Source organism: Ovis canadensis, chromosome 1, assembly GCF_042477335.2.
Source record: "Ovis canadensis isolate MfBH-ARS-UI-01 breed Bighorn chromosome 1, ARS-UI_OviCan_v2, whole genome shotgun sequence".
NCBI lineage: Eukaryota > Metazoa > Chordata > Mammalia > Artiodactyla > Bovidae > Ovis > Ovis canadensis.
The window spans coordinates 63,999,793-64,014,136 of record NC_091245.1 but is presented as its reverse complement, the minus strand read 5'-3'; the positions used below and the strand labels follow the sequence as shown (position 1 = coordinate 64,014,136).

General features: G+C 36.9%; 1 protein-coding gene across 4 annotated transcripts in view; it reads left to right on the top strand.

The window, feature by feature from the left end:
• COL24A1 (collagen type XXIV alpha 1 chain) overlaps positions 1-14,344 on the top strand; it is a 392,145-nt gene that overhangs the window by 91,980 nt on the left and 285,821 nt on the right. For all 4 annotated transcript variants that reach the window (XM_069596518.1, XM_069596489.1, XM_069596509.1 and 1 more), the window contains exons 10-11: positions 6,271-6,324; positions 7,511-7,555. In XM_069596518.1, coding sequence (XP_069452619.1) covers positions 6,271-6,324; positions 7,511-7,555 — 99 coding nt within the window. The remainder of the gene's footprint in view (positions 1-6,270; positions 6,325-7,510; positions 7,556-14,344) is intronic.

The window sequence follows — 14,344 nt, the reverse complement described above, 5'->3', positions numbered from 1 at the left end:
TGCAATGCAGGAGACTTGGGTTCGATCCCTGGGTGGGGAAGATCCCCTGGAGAAGGAAATGGCAACACATTCTAGTACTCTTGCCTGGAAAATTCCATGAACAGAGGAACCTTGTAGGCTACAGTCCATGGGGTCGCAAGGAGTCGGACATGACTGAGTGACTTCACTTCATTTCTTCTAAGTTCTATTAAGTCCCTGAGGCACAGTTTTTCAAGATTACTAATTACTGGACATGGCAAGAAAAGCGATATATGTATTTGTTGCAAGTACAATCTCAGTTTCTTCAGTACTTAGCAATCGCAAGTACAAGATCAAATGAGTGCTGAAAAGCATTTGAGCATATGTAGGAAAAAAAAAAAACAAAACAGAAGGGTAAGAAGGAAAGAAAGATTAGATCCTGGGGAAGGAAAAAAATTCCTAGAATACTGCTTTGGCAGAAATGTGTGGATTCCAATGAAGAAAACCTGCCACATCACAAGTAAGTGAAAAAACTGACCGTTTGTCAATACTGACCAGTTTTCTCATAACTGCTCTATTATCTAGTTCCATTAGTATACATGTCCCTGTTCTGAGGGTGATATGCTTGTGAGAAGAGTCTAAAATCCATTTTAAAGACGGAACACGTATTATTGGAATCAGTTCTACTTTATGTAATTCCAGAAGAAAAAAGACAAAATTGATGATAACTGTGAGGAACAACTAAAATCATTTTGCATTTTAACTGTTGGAAACACTGTGGACATTAAGAGGAGCATGACTAATTTGCTAGGAGACATTGCCTTCTGGAAAATTTGTAAATATCTATTAACTGGCCAGAAACATTTAGGAAAGTAATTATATCATCTGTATAAGCTCTAGTATTAACAGCTGTCATTTACTGAGTCTTTATTAGTTGCCAAACTGTACTACTGTTGACTGGAACTTCAAGTAGTATAATTGTGTATTGAATATTTCCATATGTTAACTCATTTGATGCTCCACAACACTAAGAATTATTATAGTTACCCCTGCTTTTAAATATGTTTTCCCACATTGTTCTATTTTCTCTACATTATAATCCTGTGACCTAGTATTACCATTGTATTTTACTCATGAATAAATGAAGACATAGGGAGGACCCATGCTGACAGTGCTTGGACTCTCAATGAAGTCTGACTCAGAGCATCGGCTTTAATTCTTCAAGTGAGAAGTGGGATTGGGACAGGTTTACTATTCCTGATTTTTCCAGGAGTAGAGGTATAACCCTGTGTCTAAATTACTCCAGACAATCTACAGATTAAAGTGAGCCATTATTTAAATGCAGAATGAGTGAATTAAGTTACAGTATTTCTTTTGAGTCTTTTGAGTTCTGTGGTTGTCCAAGTGATTTTAGGGTGTGGTTGGCTTAGAGTATGTTTATGCCACATATGACTGCTGAAAGCTTACTTATTGACTTTATTTACTGTTGTTCCAGCAGAGCAGGATTGAATCATCAAATAGAGTCCTTTTATGTATTTCTCTGTGCAGCTGGAATGTGTTATATCTCTACATGTTGTCTTAACACTCTCTATGAAAATCTGTTAAAATCAGATTTCATTTATGTCTTAAAACAGATTGCTTTTTAATTGAGGTTGATTAACCTAATTTGGCTAGGAAACTAATGAAAGGGATAGTGGTTGCCATTAACCAGAACATACAGAATTTTAAAAGCATTTTATATTTATTTCACTCATTTCTATTGGCATATCCAAATATAAGGTTTTTGTGGATGTCTGGATATAGGCCTGTGTGTTTTAGAATTGGATGGGGAATTGAGGAAGCATTTGTAAATAGACTGAAGCAAATCTCGTAATTAGAGGGCTTTCCTTTGAGTACTGCTATAAGTTATTTGCACTTCAAACCTCCACTAGGGAGGCAGCCTTGAATGGTGATCTCTGGAGTTAGACTTGCTAATTTAAATTCTGGCTTTCTAAATAGCTGAGTGACTTTCCACTGGTGGCAAACACTTTGTGTCTTATTTTTTGCATCTGTAAAATAGGGATTATATCTACCTTATAGGGTTTGGGTAGATAAAATATGATAATACATATAAAATACTTGAAATTGTGCTTGGCATATCAGTGCTCAATAAACATTATAGGGATAAAATATATACTATGTATAATGTTAATAAGGTAATTTCTAGCACATAAATATAGTTTCTGAAATTTTAGGATATAATCTGTACATGTAGATGAGAATTTTCTGTAGTTCTCAGAAGATCGCTCTTTATTCACATTCTATTAAATTGTTCATTGTCATGTGTGTGTGTGTGTGTGTGTGTGTGTGTGCATATACACATGTGGCAACTTTTGTCAGATCACCTGGTTTTACATTCAGGCTCTGCTACTTACTATGCCATCTCAGGCACATTTCATAACTTCTCTGTATCTTTCTTACTTCAAATGTAGAATGAAGAACATCGTATCTATGAAGAAGATAGTATCTATCATACTTTATATCACAGATACAGAGTAGCTGTAAATCACATTGCATGGTGATGTGATTAGCACATAAAAACGTGTTGAAGTGAAGTGAAAGTCACTCAGTCATGTATGTCTGTTTGTGACCCCATGGACTATATAGTCCATGGAATTCTCCAGGTCAGAAGGAGTGAGTAGGCTTTCCCTTCTCCAGGGGATCTTCCCCACCCAGGGATCACACCTAGGTCTCCTGGATTGCAATCGGATTCTTTACCAGATCGAACCCAGGTCTCCCACATTGCAGGTGGATTTTTTACCACCTGAGCCGCAAGGGAAATCTAAGAATACTAGAGTGGGTAGCCTACTCCTTCTCCAGTAGATCTTCCTGACCTTGGAATTGAACCGGTGTCTCCTGCATTGCAGGCAGATTCTTTACAAACTGAGCTGTGAGGGAAGCCCAATACACAGAAAAATGTTAAGTAAATAGTAATTGTTGAAGCAAGGAAAGGAAGGGGGAGAGAAAAGGGAGAAAACAAAATGAGAAATGTATCCTGAGAAAAGTGCAGAGAAGGACATATTAGAATATAAGTCTAATAGAATGGAAGGGTGAAAACTTTGAACTGTGATCCTTTATTTGCCTCTTTCTGGGACTGTTTTTTCTCTAGATTTTTTAAATTTCAGGAATTTTATAGTGTTTCTATGGTTAAACTAGAGAAATTAGCACAATCTTCTGTATACTTCAGAGCAGAGGGGCAAAGGACTATTGTCCTTTGTATTAGTAGTATTATCTAATACAAAAAAACAACAGGAAAAGAATTTTTACAGAATAAAGAATCTATGAAAATTATCACTGCTGTCATCATTTCAGTTCGGTTCACTTCAGTCAGAGTGTCTGACTCTTTGTGACCCCATGGACTGCAGCACACCAGGCTTCCCTGTCCGTCACCAACTCCTGGTGCTTGCTCAAATTCATGTCTGAGTCAGTGATGCAATCCAAACAGCTCATCTTCTGTCGTCCCCTTCTCCTCCTGCCTTCAGTCTTTCCCAGCATCAGGGTCTTTTCAAATGAGTCAGTTCTTCACATCAAGTGGCCAAAGTAGAGGGGTTTCAGCTTCAGCATCAGTCCTTCCAATGAATATTCAGGACTGATTTCCTTTAGGATTAACTGGTTGGATCTCCTTGCTGTCCAAGGGACTCTCAAGAGTCTTCTCTAACACCACAGATTAAAAGCTTCAATTCTTTGGTGCTCAGGTTTCTTTATAGTCCAACTCTCACATCCATACATAACTATTGGAAAAACCATAGCTTTGACTAGATGGACCTTTACTGGCAAAGTCTCTGCTTTTTTAGTATGCTGTCTAGGTTGGTCATAGCTTTTCTTCCAAGGAGCAAGAGTCTTTTAATTTCATGGCTGCAGTCACCGTCTGCAGTGATTTTGGAGCCCAAGAAAATAAAGTCTGTAATTGTTCCCATTATTTCCCCATCTATTTGCCATGAAGTGATGGGACGAAAGGCTATAATCTTAGTTTTCTGAATGTTGAGTTTTAAGCCAACATTTTCACTTCTTCCTTTACTTTCAACAAGAGTCTCTTTAGTTCTTCTTTGCTTTCTCCCATGATGGTGGTGTCATCTGCCTATCTGAGGTCACTGATGTTTTTCCCAGCAGTCTTGATTCCAGCTTGTGCTTCATCCAGCCTGGCATTTCACATGATGCACTCTGCATATAAGTTAAATAAACAGCATGACAATATACAGCCTTTATGTACTCCTTTCCCAATTTGGAACCAGTCTCTTGTTCTATGTCTGGTTCTAACTGTTGCTTCTTGACCTGTATACAGATTTCTCAGGAGGCAGACCAGGTGGTCTGGTATTCTCATCTCTTTAAGAATTTTCCACTGTTTGTTGTGATCCACAGAGTCAAAGGTTTTGGCACAGTCCAGTCAATAAAGCAGAAGTAGATGTTTTTCTGGAACTCTCTTGCTTTTTCAGTGATCCAATGGATGTTGGCAATTTGACCTCTGGTTTCTCTGCCTTTTCTAAATCCAGCTTGAACATCTAGAAGTTCACAGTTCATGTACTGTTGAAGCCTGGTTTGAGCATTACTTTGCTAGCGTATGAGATGAGTGCAATTGTGTGGTAGTTTGAACATACTTTGGTATTGCCTTTCTTACATATTTTTTGGCATTTCCTTACTTCACAAGTTATGTATTAGACCTAAATGAATAACCTAAATGAATGAATGAATCATGTATCAGTGGAAGAAAGTCACAACATATGGAGGTATTTCTTCTCACTTTTCCACAGGGTTCTGCAGCAAGTTTCCTTTCTTATATGTTTGAGCCTCCATGTATCAGCCTTCCTTGAGTAAACTGGGTTTTAAATCAGGCACAGAAAGTTGTCAATTCAAAGTGAGTTTCCCATTCAAAGTTGCTGTGTGAATTTTTAGATATACCTATGTCATAATACAGGTATTTAACTCTTGATATCCATTTACCTACGTTCTGAAGCTTGTGCTCTGAGAGTTAAGGCGAGTTGCAGGATGGCTGAGACAAGGAGTTCAATCTGTAAAGATACTGGTTATTACACAATGTATCAACTCTTTCTCTAATGTAAATGTTTTTTAAAATTCATGTATCACTGAATTTTTTTATCCTATGTTTATCTGCATCTATCCTACATTTAATAATCAGTATCTCATTTAGGTCCCTAATCTAATAGTTGTATTCATTTTTGTTTAGCAATTTATCTCATTTTCTTTTTTTTTTTTCAATTTGAAAGCAGTCAATGTTTCTTAACTGATGAGATTACAAAAATAATCATGGTAGATACTTCAGTTCATCCTTCTATTAAGCCTGTTAATATGGTCTTCCCTGTTGCCAGCATCTCCAGCTTCTACAAAATGCATGGCCCTTTCCTTCGTCTCACCTCACAGAGAAGACAGTTTGAAGGCCCATAAGAAGTTGCTTCTTCGAAATATTTCCCAACAGTATAGATCTCATGAATCAGATGACCTTCATGCAGATAATGCTGTATTTGCCAAGAGACCAGCGATCAACATAGTATCTGTCAGGACAATTTGCTGCTTGTTGATTTTGATCAATTAATTTACTGTCTTCAGGTTTGGGTACCCCCATGCAATGTATTCTTGCCTTGAGAATCCCATGGACAGAGGAGCCTGGCAAGCTACAGTCCATGGGGTTGCAAGAGTCGGACACAGCTTAGCAACTAAACCACATGCTATGTATGGTTCTACCCTTCTCAGCATGTTAATTGAAACCTTGTTGAGCTTCAGGAGGTGCCACTGAACATCTGACAGAGGCAGAATTGCAAGGCCTTTCAAATCTTTGATACTTCTGTTCCTGATGACAAATGCCAATTTGGGTTCTGTGTGCACATAGAAGTTGCTGGCTTTTCTTCCCATCCTAGCCATTCGAATTTCAGTTCTATATATCTGCTTGTCTTCCTTGTGATAGGGCTTAGGTTTTTCATAGATAAACTTTTTGCCCTTCGAAGCATCTTTTAGGCAAATTATTTCTCAGCACTTGATCTCAAGCTCTGTGCAATTCTTTTGCTTTTTCTTAAGAATTTTTGGCATAGCAGAAACCTTTTTTTCCTTCTCTTCTGCACCCTCCATGGTTTCAGCCAGGAAAGAGGCCAGTTTCATTTTAAATAGATGACTTCAGACAGATAAGCAACATGCAGGACTCTTCATATTTTTATATAGGAAAAATATTCTTTCCAAACTTGGGTATTATGAATATACCAAGTTTGCTTTCTTGGGCTTCTTTGGACTTTGCTGTATTTTTTATTATTTTATTTTTCATTTTAGGGAATTCCAGGTTTCACTGGTAATATTGGTTCACGTGGTTACCCTGGCAGGCAGGTGAGGTAACTATATTTAAACTTTTCTTTTTATGTCTTCTTGGTTAATGCATTGTATGTTCCAATTTCAAGACTTAATATTCAAATGATAATTGGTTTATTTTATTAAATAATGAATTACTCATAGCAAAATAATTCCAAAAAATTCTAATACCAAAATTGTAAAACTTCTTCAAAAATTTTATTGCAGAAAAATTTTACTTAAAATCAGAGTGGGATTTTTAAATAAGTTTGATATGATATTCACTGGAATTTTTAAAATTAAAATGGCCCAGTAGACTAATAAAATGTTAAACAGTGTTGCCAGTGATTTTACAATATTACCACTGACTAAAATGAAGTAATGATATGAGTTAAACTCTCTTTGATATGCAACATTTTTAATAATGCAATTATGAACACTTGGGACACAGTTGCCAGTGCTACATATACCACTATCTGAATACTTTTTATCTAAATTGGACTCAAGTCTTTGTATACTGTTTCAAAAATTAATTTTAATCATTTCATATTTATTCCCCTCTAATTTCTAGCTTTCTCTAGCTATTTCATATAGGCTAATAAGAGAAAAAATTTTCTTTCTTAGGCTTTCATTAATTACTTACTCTTGAAATTAATTATTCATTTAGAATACTAGAAAACTTTATTTTTATAAAATATCTTTTTTATTCTCTAGAATTAGGGAATTGAAAAATGCCAAAAGATAATCTACTGTTAATAAAATTCCATTTTTAAGCCTTTAAAGTATGTGGAGAGTATTACATGAGTCTTACCACCAAGTAAAGTTTTGTTTATCTGAAAAACTTATAAATACTTAGACATATGGAAATTGACCTGAAGTTAAAAAATGTACTTATTTTTTTAAAGTAGGAATATATTTTAGATAAGTGAATTAGAAGTGTTCTAAAAGAGCAGGGTTCTCCAATGAAAAATAAATAATTGTGTCTGACAGTTGTGTTAATCTACTTTATTTAGAAATCTAAAATATATTTATGTATAGATTATATACAATGGCTTTTTTGGTTCTGAAATTCTAAAATCCCTAAAATGTATATGGTCTTTACTAAGTATACAGTTCTGAAATTTATACTTGTAAAAATGATACCTTTTATTTGCCCCTTTTTATTAATTATCAGCAACTCTTTAAAAAGTACTAGAGTATAATGGTGGTGTCTTGTTTGCACTAGGGTTTAGCTGGACCAGATGGTAATCCAGGACCTAAAGGTGTACGAGTGAGTAAGCATTTTCATCATTTTGTTAAGTATGCTTAAATGTAGTAGAATGATGTATACAAAATACTTATTTTCACACTTCCACACTTCTACTACTTTAAATGTAATGCACATTTAGCCTGGAAAGAAGTATACTTATTTGATTTACATCTTTATTGTTAAGGCCACAGAGAGCAATCTTACAGTGGTAGTTCTTGCTCATTCTTTGATAGCTCCTACATATATATTATTTATATTATTTTTCTATCCCCTTGCAAAATGGTATGTTATACCATTTCTGGCATGTTAGAAATACACTCTATAAGCATTTGTAGTATTTTTTATATGTGACTATATGTAGACTTAAGAAGTCATGATGAAAGAAATGTGAAGAGACAAAAAAAATTCCTATTCAAGGCTGAAGTAATAATACAAAAACTATCTGGACTAAAGAAATAGCTGCAAGAAAGAAACTTACATGTTCAAGAACATCGTTTTGCACTTCTAACCATTAAAGGAGTTGTTAACCACTTTTAATCATAAAGGGAGTAAAAAAAATTACTATGCAGTGTTACGTAGTGTGCCATAAATTAAAATCAAAGCTGATTCTAGGAAAAATTTATAAAACTAAAATTTTTCTTTTTAAATTCTCTATTTAATAGCCAGTTATTTTCCAGAATCTGTATCTTCTTTATATTACCTAAGATAACTTTTAGAAATAAGGAAAACAAAAAATACATAAACAGTATGTGCTATTGTTGTTATTTAGTTGCTAAGTCATGCCCAACTCTTTGCAAACCCATGAACTGCAGCACACTAGGCTGCCCTGTTCTTCACTATCTCCTGGAGTTTGCTCAAACTCATGTCCACTGAGTCAGTGATGCCATCCAGCCATCTCATCCTCTGTCGCCCCTGTCTCCTCTTGCCCTCAATCTTTCTTAGCATCAAGGTCTTTTCCAAGGAGTAGAGTCTTCACATTAAGTGGCCAAATTCTTGGAGCTTCAACTTCAGCATCAATCATTCCAATGAATATTCAGGACTGATTTCCTTTAGGATTGACTGGTTTGATCTCCTTGCTGTCCAAGGGACTCTCAAGAGTCTTCTCCAGCACCATAGTTTTAAAGCAGCAGTTCTCTGTTGCTCTGCCTTCTTTATGGTGCAACTCTCACATCCGTACATGACTACTGGAAATACCATAGCTTTGACTAGATGGACCTTTGTCAGCAAAGTGATATCTCTGCTTTTTAATACACTGTCTAGGTTGGTCATAGGTTTTCTTCAAAGGAGCAAATGTCTTTTGATTTTGTGGCTGCAGTCACCATTCGCAGTGATTTTAGAACCCAAGAAAAGAAACTTTGTCACTGTTTTCCCCTTTTTCTCCATCTATTTGCTATGAAGTGATGGGACAATGATGCCATGATCTTCGTTTTTTGACCACTGTGTTTTAAGCCAGCTTTTTACTCTCGTCTTTCCCCTTCATCAAGAGGCTCTTTAGTTCCTCTTTGTTGTCTGCCATAAAATTAGTATCGTCTGCATATCTTAGGTTGTTGATATTTCTCCCAGTAATCTTGTTTCCAGCTTGTGATTGATCCAGCCCGACATTTCACATGATGTACTCTTGGTAGAAGTAAATAAGCAGGGTGACAACATAAACCTTGATGTACTCCTTTCCTAGTTTTGAACCACTCCACTGTTCCATGTCTGATTCTAACTGTTGCATCTTGTCCTGCATACAGCTTCTCAGGAGAGAGATAAGGTAGTCTGGTATTCTTGTCTCTTTAAGAATTTTCCATAGTTTGTTGTGATTCACACAGTCAGAGGCTTTAGTATAGTCTACAAAGCAGAAGTAGATGTTTTTCTGAAATTCCCTTGCTTTTTCTATGATCGAGCTGATGTTGACAATTTGATCTCTGGTTCCTCTGCCTTTTTAAAATAAACCTTGAACATCTGGAAGTTCATGATTCACATACTGCATAAGCCTAGCTGAAGAATTTTGAGCATTACTTTGCTAGCATGTGAAATGAGTGTAATTGTACAGTAGTTTGAACATTTTTTGACATTGCCTTCCTTTCGAATTGGAATGAAAATTGACCTTTTCCAGTCCTGTGGCCACTGCTGAGTTTTCCAAATCTGCTGGCATACTGAGTGAAGCACTTTATCAGCATCATCTTTTAGAATTTGAAACAGTTCACTTGGAATTCCATCACCTCCACTAGCTTTATTCATAGTAATGTTTCCTAGGGCCACTTAACTTCACATTCCAGACTATCTGGCTCTAGGTGAGTGACCACACCATTTTGTGGTTATCTGGGTCATTGCTGTTGCTGCTGCTAAGTCACTTCAGTTGTGTCCAACTCTGTGCAACCCCATAGACGGCAGCCCACCAGGCTCCTCCATCCCTGGGATTCTCCAGGCAAGAAAACTGGAGTGGATTACCATTTCCTTCTCCAATGCCTGCATGTATGCTAAGTTGCTTCAGTCATGTCCGACTCTATGCCATGCTATGGACAGCAGCCCACCAGGCTCCTCTGTCCACAGGATTCTCCAGGCAAAAATACTGGAGTGGGTGCCATTTCCTTCTCCATCTGCGTCATTAAGATCTTTATTTATATAGTTCTTCTGTGTATTCCTGCCACCTCTACTTAATCTCTCTTTGGTCCTTGCTGTTTCTGTCCTTTATTGTGCCCATCTTTGCATAAAGTATTCCCTTGGTATCTACACTTTTCTTGAAGAGATCTCTAGTCTTTCCCATTCTATCGTTTTCCTCTATTTCTTTGCATTGTTCACTTAAGCCTTTCTTATCTTTTCTTGCTGTTCTCTGGAACTCTTCGTTCAGTTGGGTGTATCTTTCCCTTTCTCCTTTGCCTTTTTCTTCTCTTCTTTTCTCAGCTGTTTGTAACGCCTCCTCAGACAACCATTTTGCCTTTTGCATTTCTTTTTCTTGGGGGTGGTTTTGATCATCCTGAACAACGTTACAGACCTCTATCCATAGTTCTTCTGGCACTCCATCTACTAGACCTAATCCCTTGAATCTGTTTGTCACCTCCACTGTATATTCATAAGGGGTTTGATTTAGGCCATACCTGAATGGTCTAGTGGTTTTCCCTACTTTCTTCAATTTAAGTCTGTATTTGCAACAAGGAGCTCATGATCTGAGCCACAGTCATTCCCAGGTTCTGTTTTTGCTGACTGTGTCTAGTTTCTCCATATTCAGCTGCAAAGAATATAGTCAATCCGATTTCAGTATTCACCGTCTGATGACATCTATGTATAGAGTTGTCTCATGTATTGTTGGAAGACAGTGTTTGCTATGACCAGTGTGTTCTCCTGTCAAAACTCTGTTAGCCTTTGCCCTGCTTCATTTTGTACTCTAAGGCCAAGCTTGCCTGTTATTCCATGTGTCTCTTGGCTTCCTACGTTCGTATTCCAGTCCCCTGTGATGAAAAGGATATCATTTTTTTGTTGGTAGTTCTAGAAGGTCTTGTAGGTCTTCACAGAACCGTTCTACTTCAGCTTCTTTGGCATTAGTGGTTGGGGCATAGACTTGGATTACTGTGATGTTGAATGGTTTGCCTTGGATATGAACAGAGATCATTTAGTCGTTTTTGAGACTGCACCCAAGTACTGCATTTCAGACTCTCTTTTTGACAGCAAGGGCGTCTCCATTTGTAATAACGTATTCTTACCCACAGTAGAAGATGTTATGATCGTTTGAATTAAATTCGATCATTCTCGTCTATTTAAGTTCACTGATTCCTAGACTGTCATTGTTCACTCTTGTCATCTCCTACTTGACCACATCCAAGTCACCTTGATTTATGGGCCTAACATTCCAGGTTCCTATGCAGTATTGTTCTTTACAGCATTGGACTTGACTTTAACCACCAGACATATCCACAGCTGAGCAACATTTCTGCTTTTGCCCAGCCTCTTCATTCTTTCTGGAGCTATTTCTCTGCTTTTCCCCAGTTGCCTGTTAGGCACCTATCAACCTGGGGGGCTCATCTTCTGGTGTCATATATTTTTGCCTTTTCATTGTGTTCATGGGGTTCTTAAGGCATAAATACTTAATTGGTTTCCCATTCACTTCTTCAGTGGAGCACGTTTTGTCAGGCCCTGACTAGAAGGTACGTGCCCATCAGTAGCTCCATGTAGCCAGAAACCATGTGTTTTAATGTATGTGCTATAATGATGCCTTCATTTTTAAAAAATTCTTAAACATTTTCAAATATTTCAGGTGTATTTTCTTCTTTAATTTTGCTATCAATCCTGTGACGTAGGAGAACACATATATTGTCTCCATTTTACAGATGATAAAACAGTAAGCTGTGGAACTGACATGATTTGATCTAGTCCTAGCAGAACTCAAGCCAACATCTTCTCACCTTTAGCTCTGTACTCTTCCACTATCCTGTGCTGTCTCTACCCTTGCACTAAGTGAAAATATAATGGGGAAAAGTGATGTATATTTTATTAAAGCTGCACTGAATGTACATACCTACTTGGATTTGGAAAGCAAGGAGAGATTACTGGATAAGAACACGGGCTTTGGAGTTAGACAAGACTGCTTCCCTCCCACCACGAGCCCCTCGTTTACTGGCTTTGTGGCTTTCAATGCCGTTAATCTCTTCTGTGTCTCATTTTTCTTAACTTAGTGAAAGGTGAAAATGAAACTTACCTTTAGGTGCTTATGAGAACTACCTGAGCTTAATATTCTTAAAGCACAGTGCCTACCACATGGCATGCACTTTCTCTGCAGATTTGATCATTATTCTGGAATTTGGGAGTTACTTGTGTGTGTGAGCTAAAGTTGTAGACCTGTTATTTGGCTCTGTGCAGTTTTCCTTTACTACATTTTCTCACCTTGCTTCTGTGATTCCTTTAAGTTTTCTAAGTTCGCCTTTGTGTCATTTTTGTATCATATTATCTATCCTTTTGTTCCTTTCTTCCCCATTTGTGTTGAAAATTACTCTGTAGGGTGTAACTCTTTTTAAGTTTTTTTATGTTTTGATGGCAACTTCATGAAAGCATTAAAAAAAAAAGTAATCCTTTTCTGACTAATATAATTGATTTAATCCTTTCATTTTCCTTTGCAGTTGAGGGAAGAGTCAGCAGAGCCATTTCTCTAGGTTTCATATTCACACAGAGTCCAAATGTAAACTTTGATATTATTAATAACTACAAATGTTCAAAAAACAAAATTTGTTCAAAACAAATTTACATTGACAGGATTATATTTTTTATTTAATTTGTGTCCTATTACTGTACAATACCACATGCTATATATTGTAAATTAATGTTTTTATAAATCGTGTGATAAAATATCTTTTGAGTGTCCCTATTGTTTGGTTGCATTTTTTGGTGTTAAAATAATTATTTTTAAAATGTAATTGTTTTTTTTTTTCTTATTCTTTTTTTTTTTTAAATTTTAAAATCTTTAATTCTTACATGCGTTCCCAAACATGACCCCCCCCTCCCACCTCCCTCCCCAGAACATCTCTCTGGGTCATCCCCATGCACCAGCCCCAAGCATGCTGCACCCTACGTCAGACATGGACTGGCGATTCAATTCTTACATGATAGTATACATGTTAGAATTCCCATTCTCCCAAATCATCCCACCTTCTCCCTCTCCCTCTGAGTCCAAAAGTCCATTATACACATCTGTGTCTTTTTTTCTATCTTGCAAGACAGGGTCATCATTGCCATCTTCCTAAATTCCATATATATGTGTTAGTATACTGTATTGGTGTTTTTCTTTCTGGCTTACTTCACTCTGTATAATCGGCTCCAGTTTCATCCATCTCATCAGAACTGATTCAAATGAATTCTTTTTAACGGCTGAGTAATACTCCATTGTGTATATGTACCACAGCTTTCTTATCCATTCATCTGCTGATGGACATCTAGGTTGTTTCCATGTCCTGGCTATTATAAACAGTGCTGCGATGAACATTGGGGTACATGTGTCTCTTTCAATTCTGGTTTCCTCGGTGTGTATGCCCAGAAGTAGGATTGCTGGGTCATAAGGTAGTTCTATTTGCAGTTTTTTAAGGAATCTCCACACTGTTCTCCATATTGGCTGTACTAGTTTGCATTCCCACCAACAGTGTAGGAGGGTTCCCTTTTCTCCACACCCTCTCCAGCATTTATTGCTTACAGATTTTTGGATCGCAGCCATTCTGACTGGTGTGAAGTGGTACCTCATTGTGGTTTTGATTTGCATTTCTCTAATAATGAGTGATGTTGAGCATCTTTTCATGTGTTTGTTAGCCATCCGTATGTCTTCTTTGGAGAAATGTCTATTTAGTTCTTTGGCCCATTTTTTGATTGGGTCGTTCATTTTTCTGGAATTGAGCTGCATAAGTTGCTTGTATATTTTTGAGATTAGTTGTTTGTCAGTTGCTTCATTTGCTATTATTTTCTCCCATTCAGAAGGCTGTCTTTTCACCTTGCTTATATTTTCCTTTGTTGTGCAGAAGCTTTTAATTTTAATTAGATCCCATTTGTTTATTTTTGCTTTTATTTCCAGTATTCTGGGAGATGGATCATAGAGGATCCTTCTGTGATTTATTTCTGAGAGTGTTTTGCCTATATTCTCCTCTTTCGAGAAGAGCTAACACCTATCCTCCTCAAACTCTTCCAGAAAATTGCAGAGGAAGGTAAACTTCCAAACTCATTCTATGAGGCCACCATCACCCTAATACCAAAACCTGACAAAGATGTCACAAAAAAAGAAAACTACAGGCCAATATCACTGATGAACATAGATGCAAAAATCCTCAACAAAATTCTAGCAATCAGAATCCA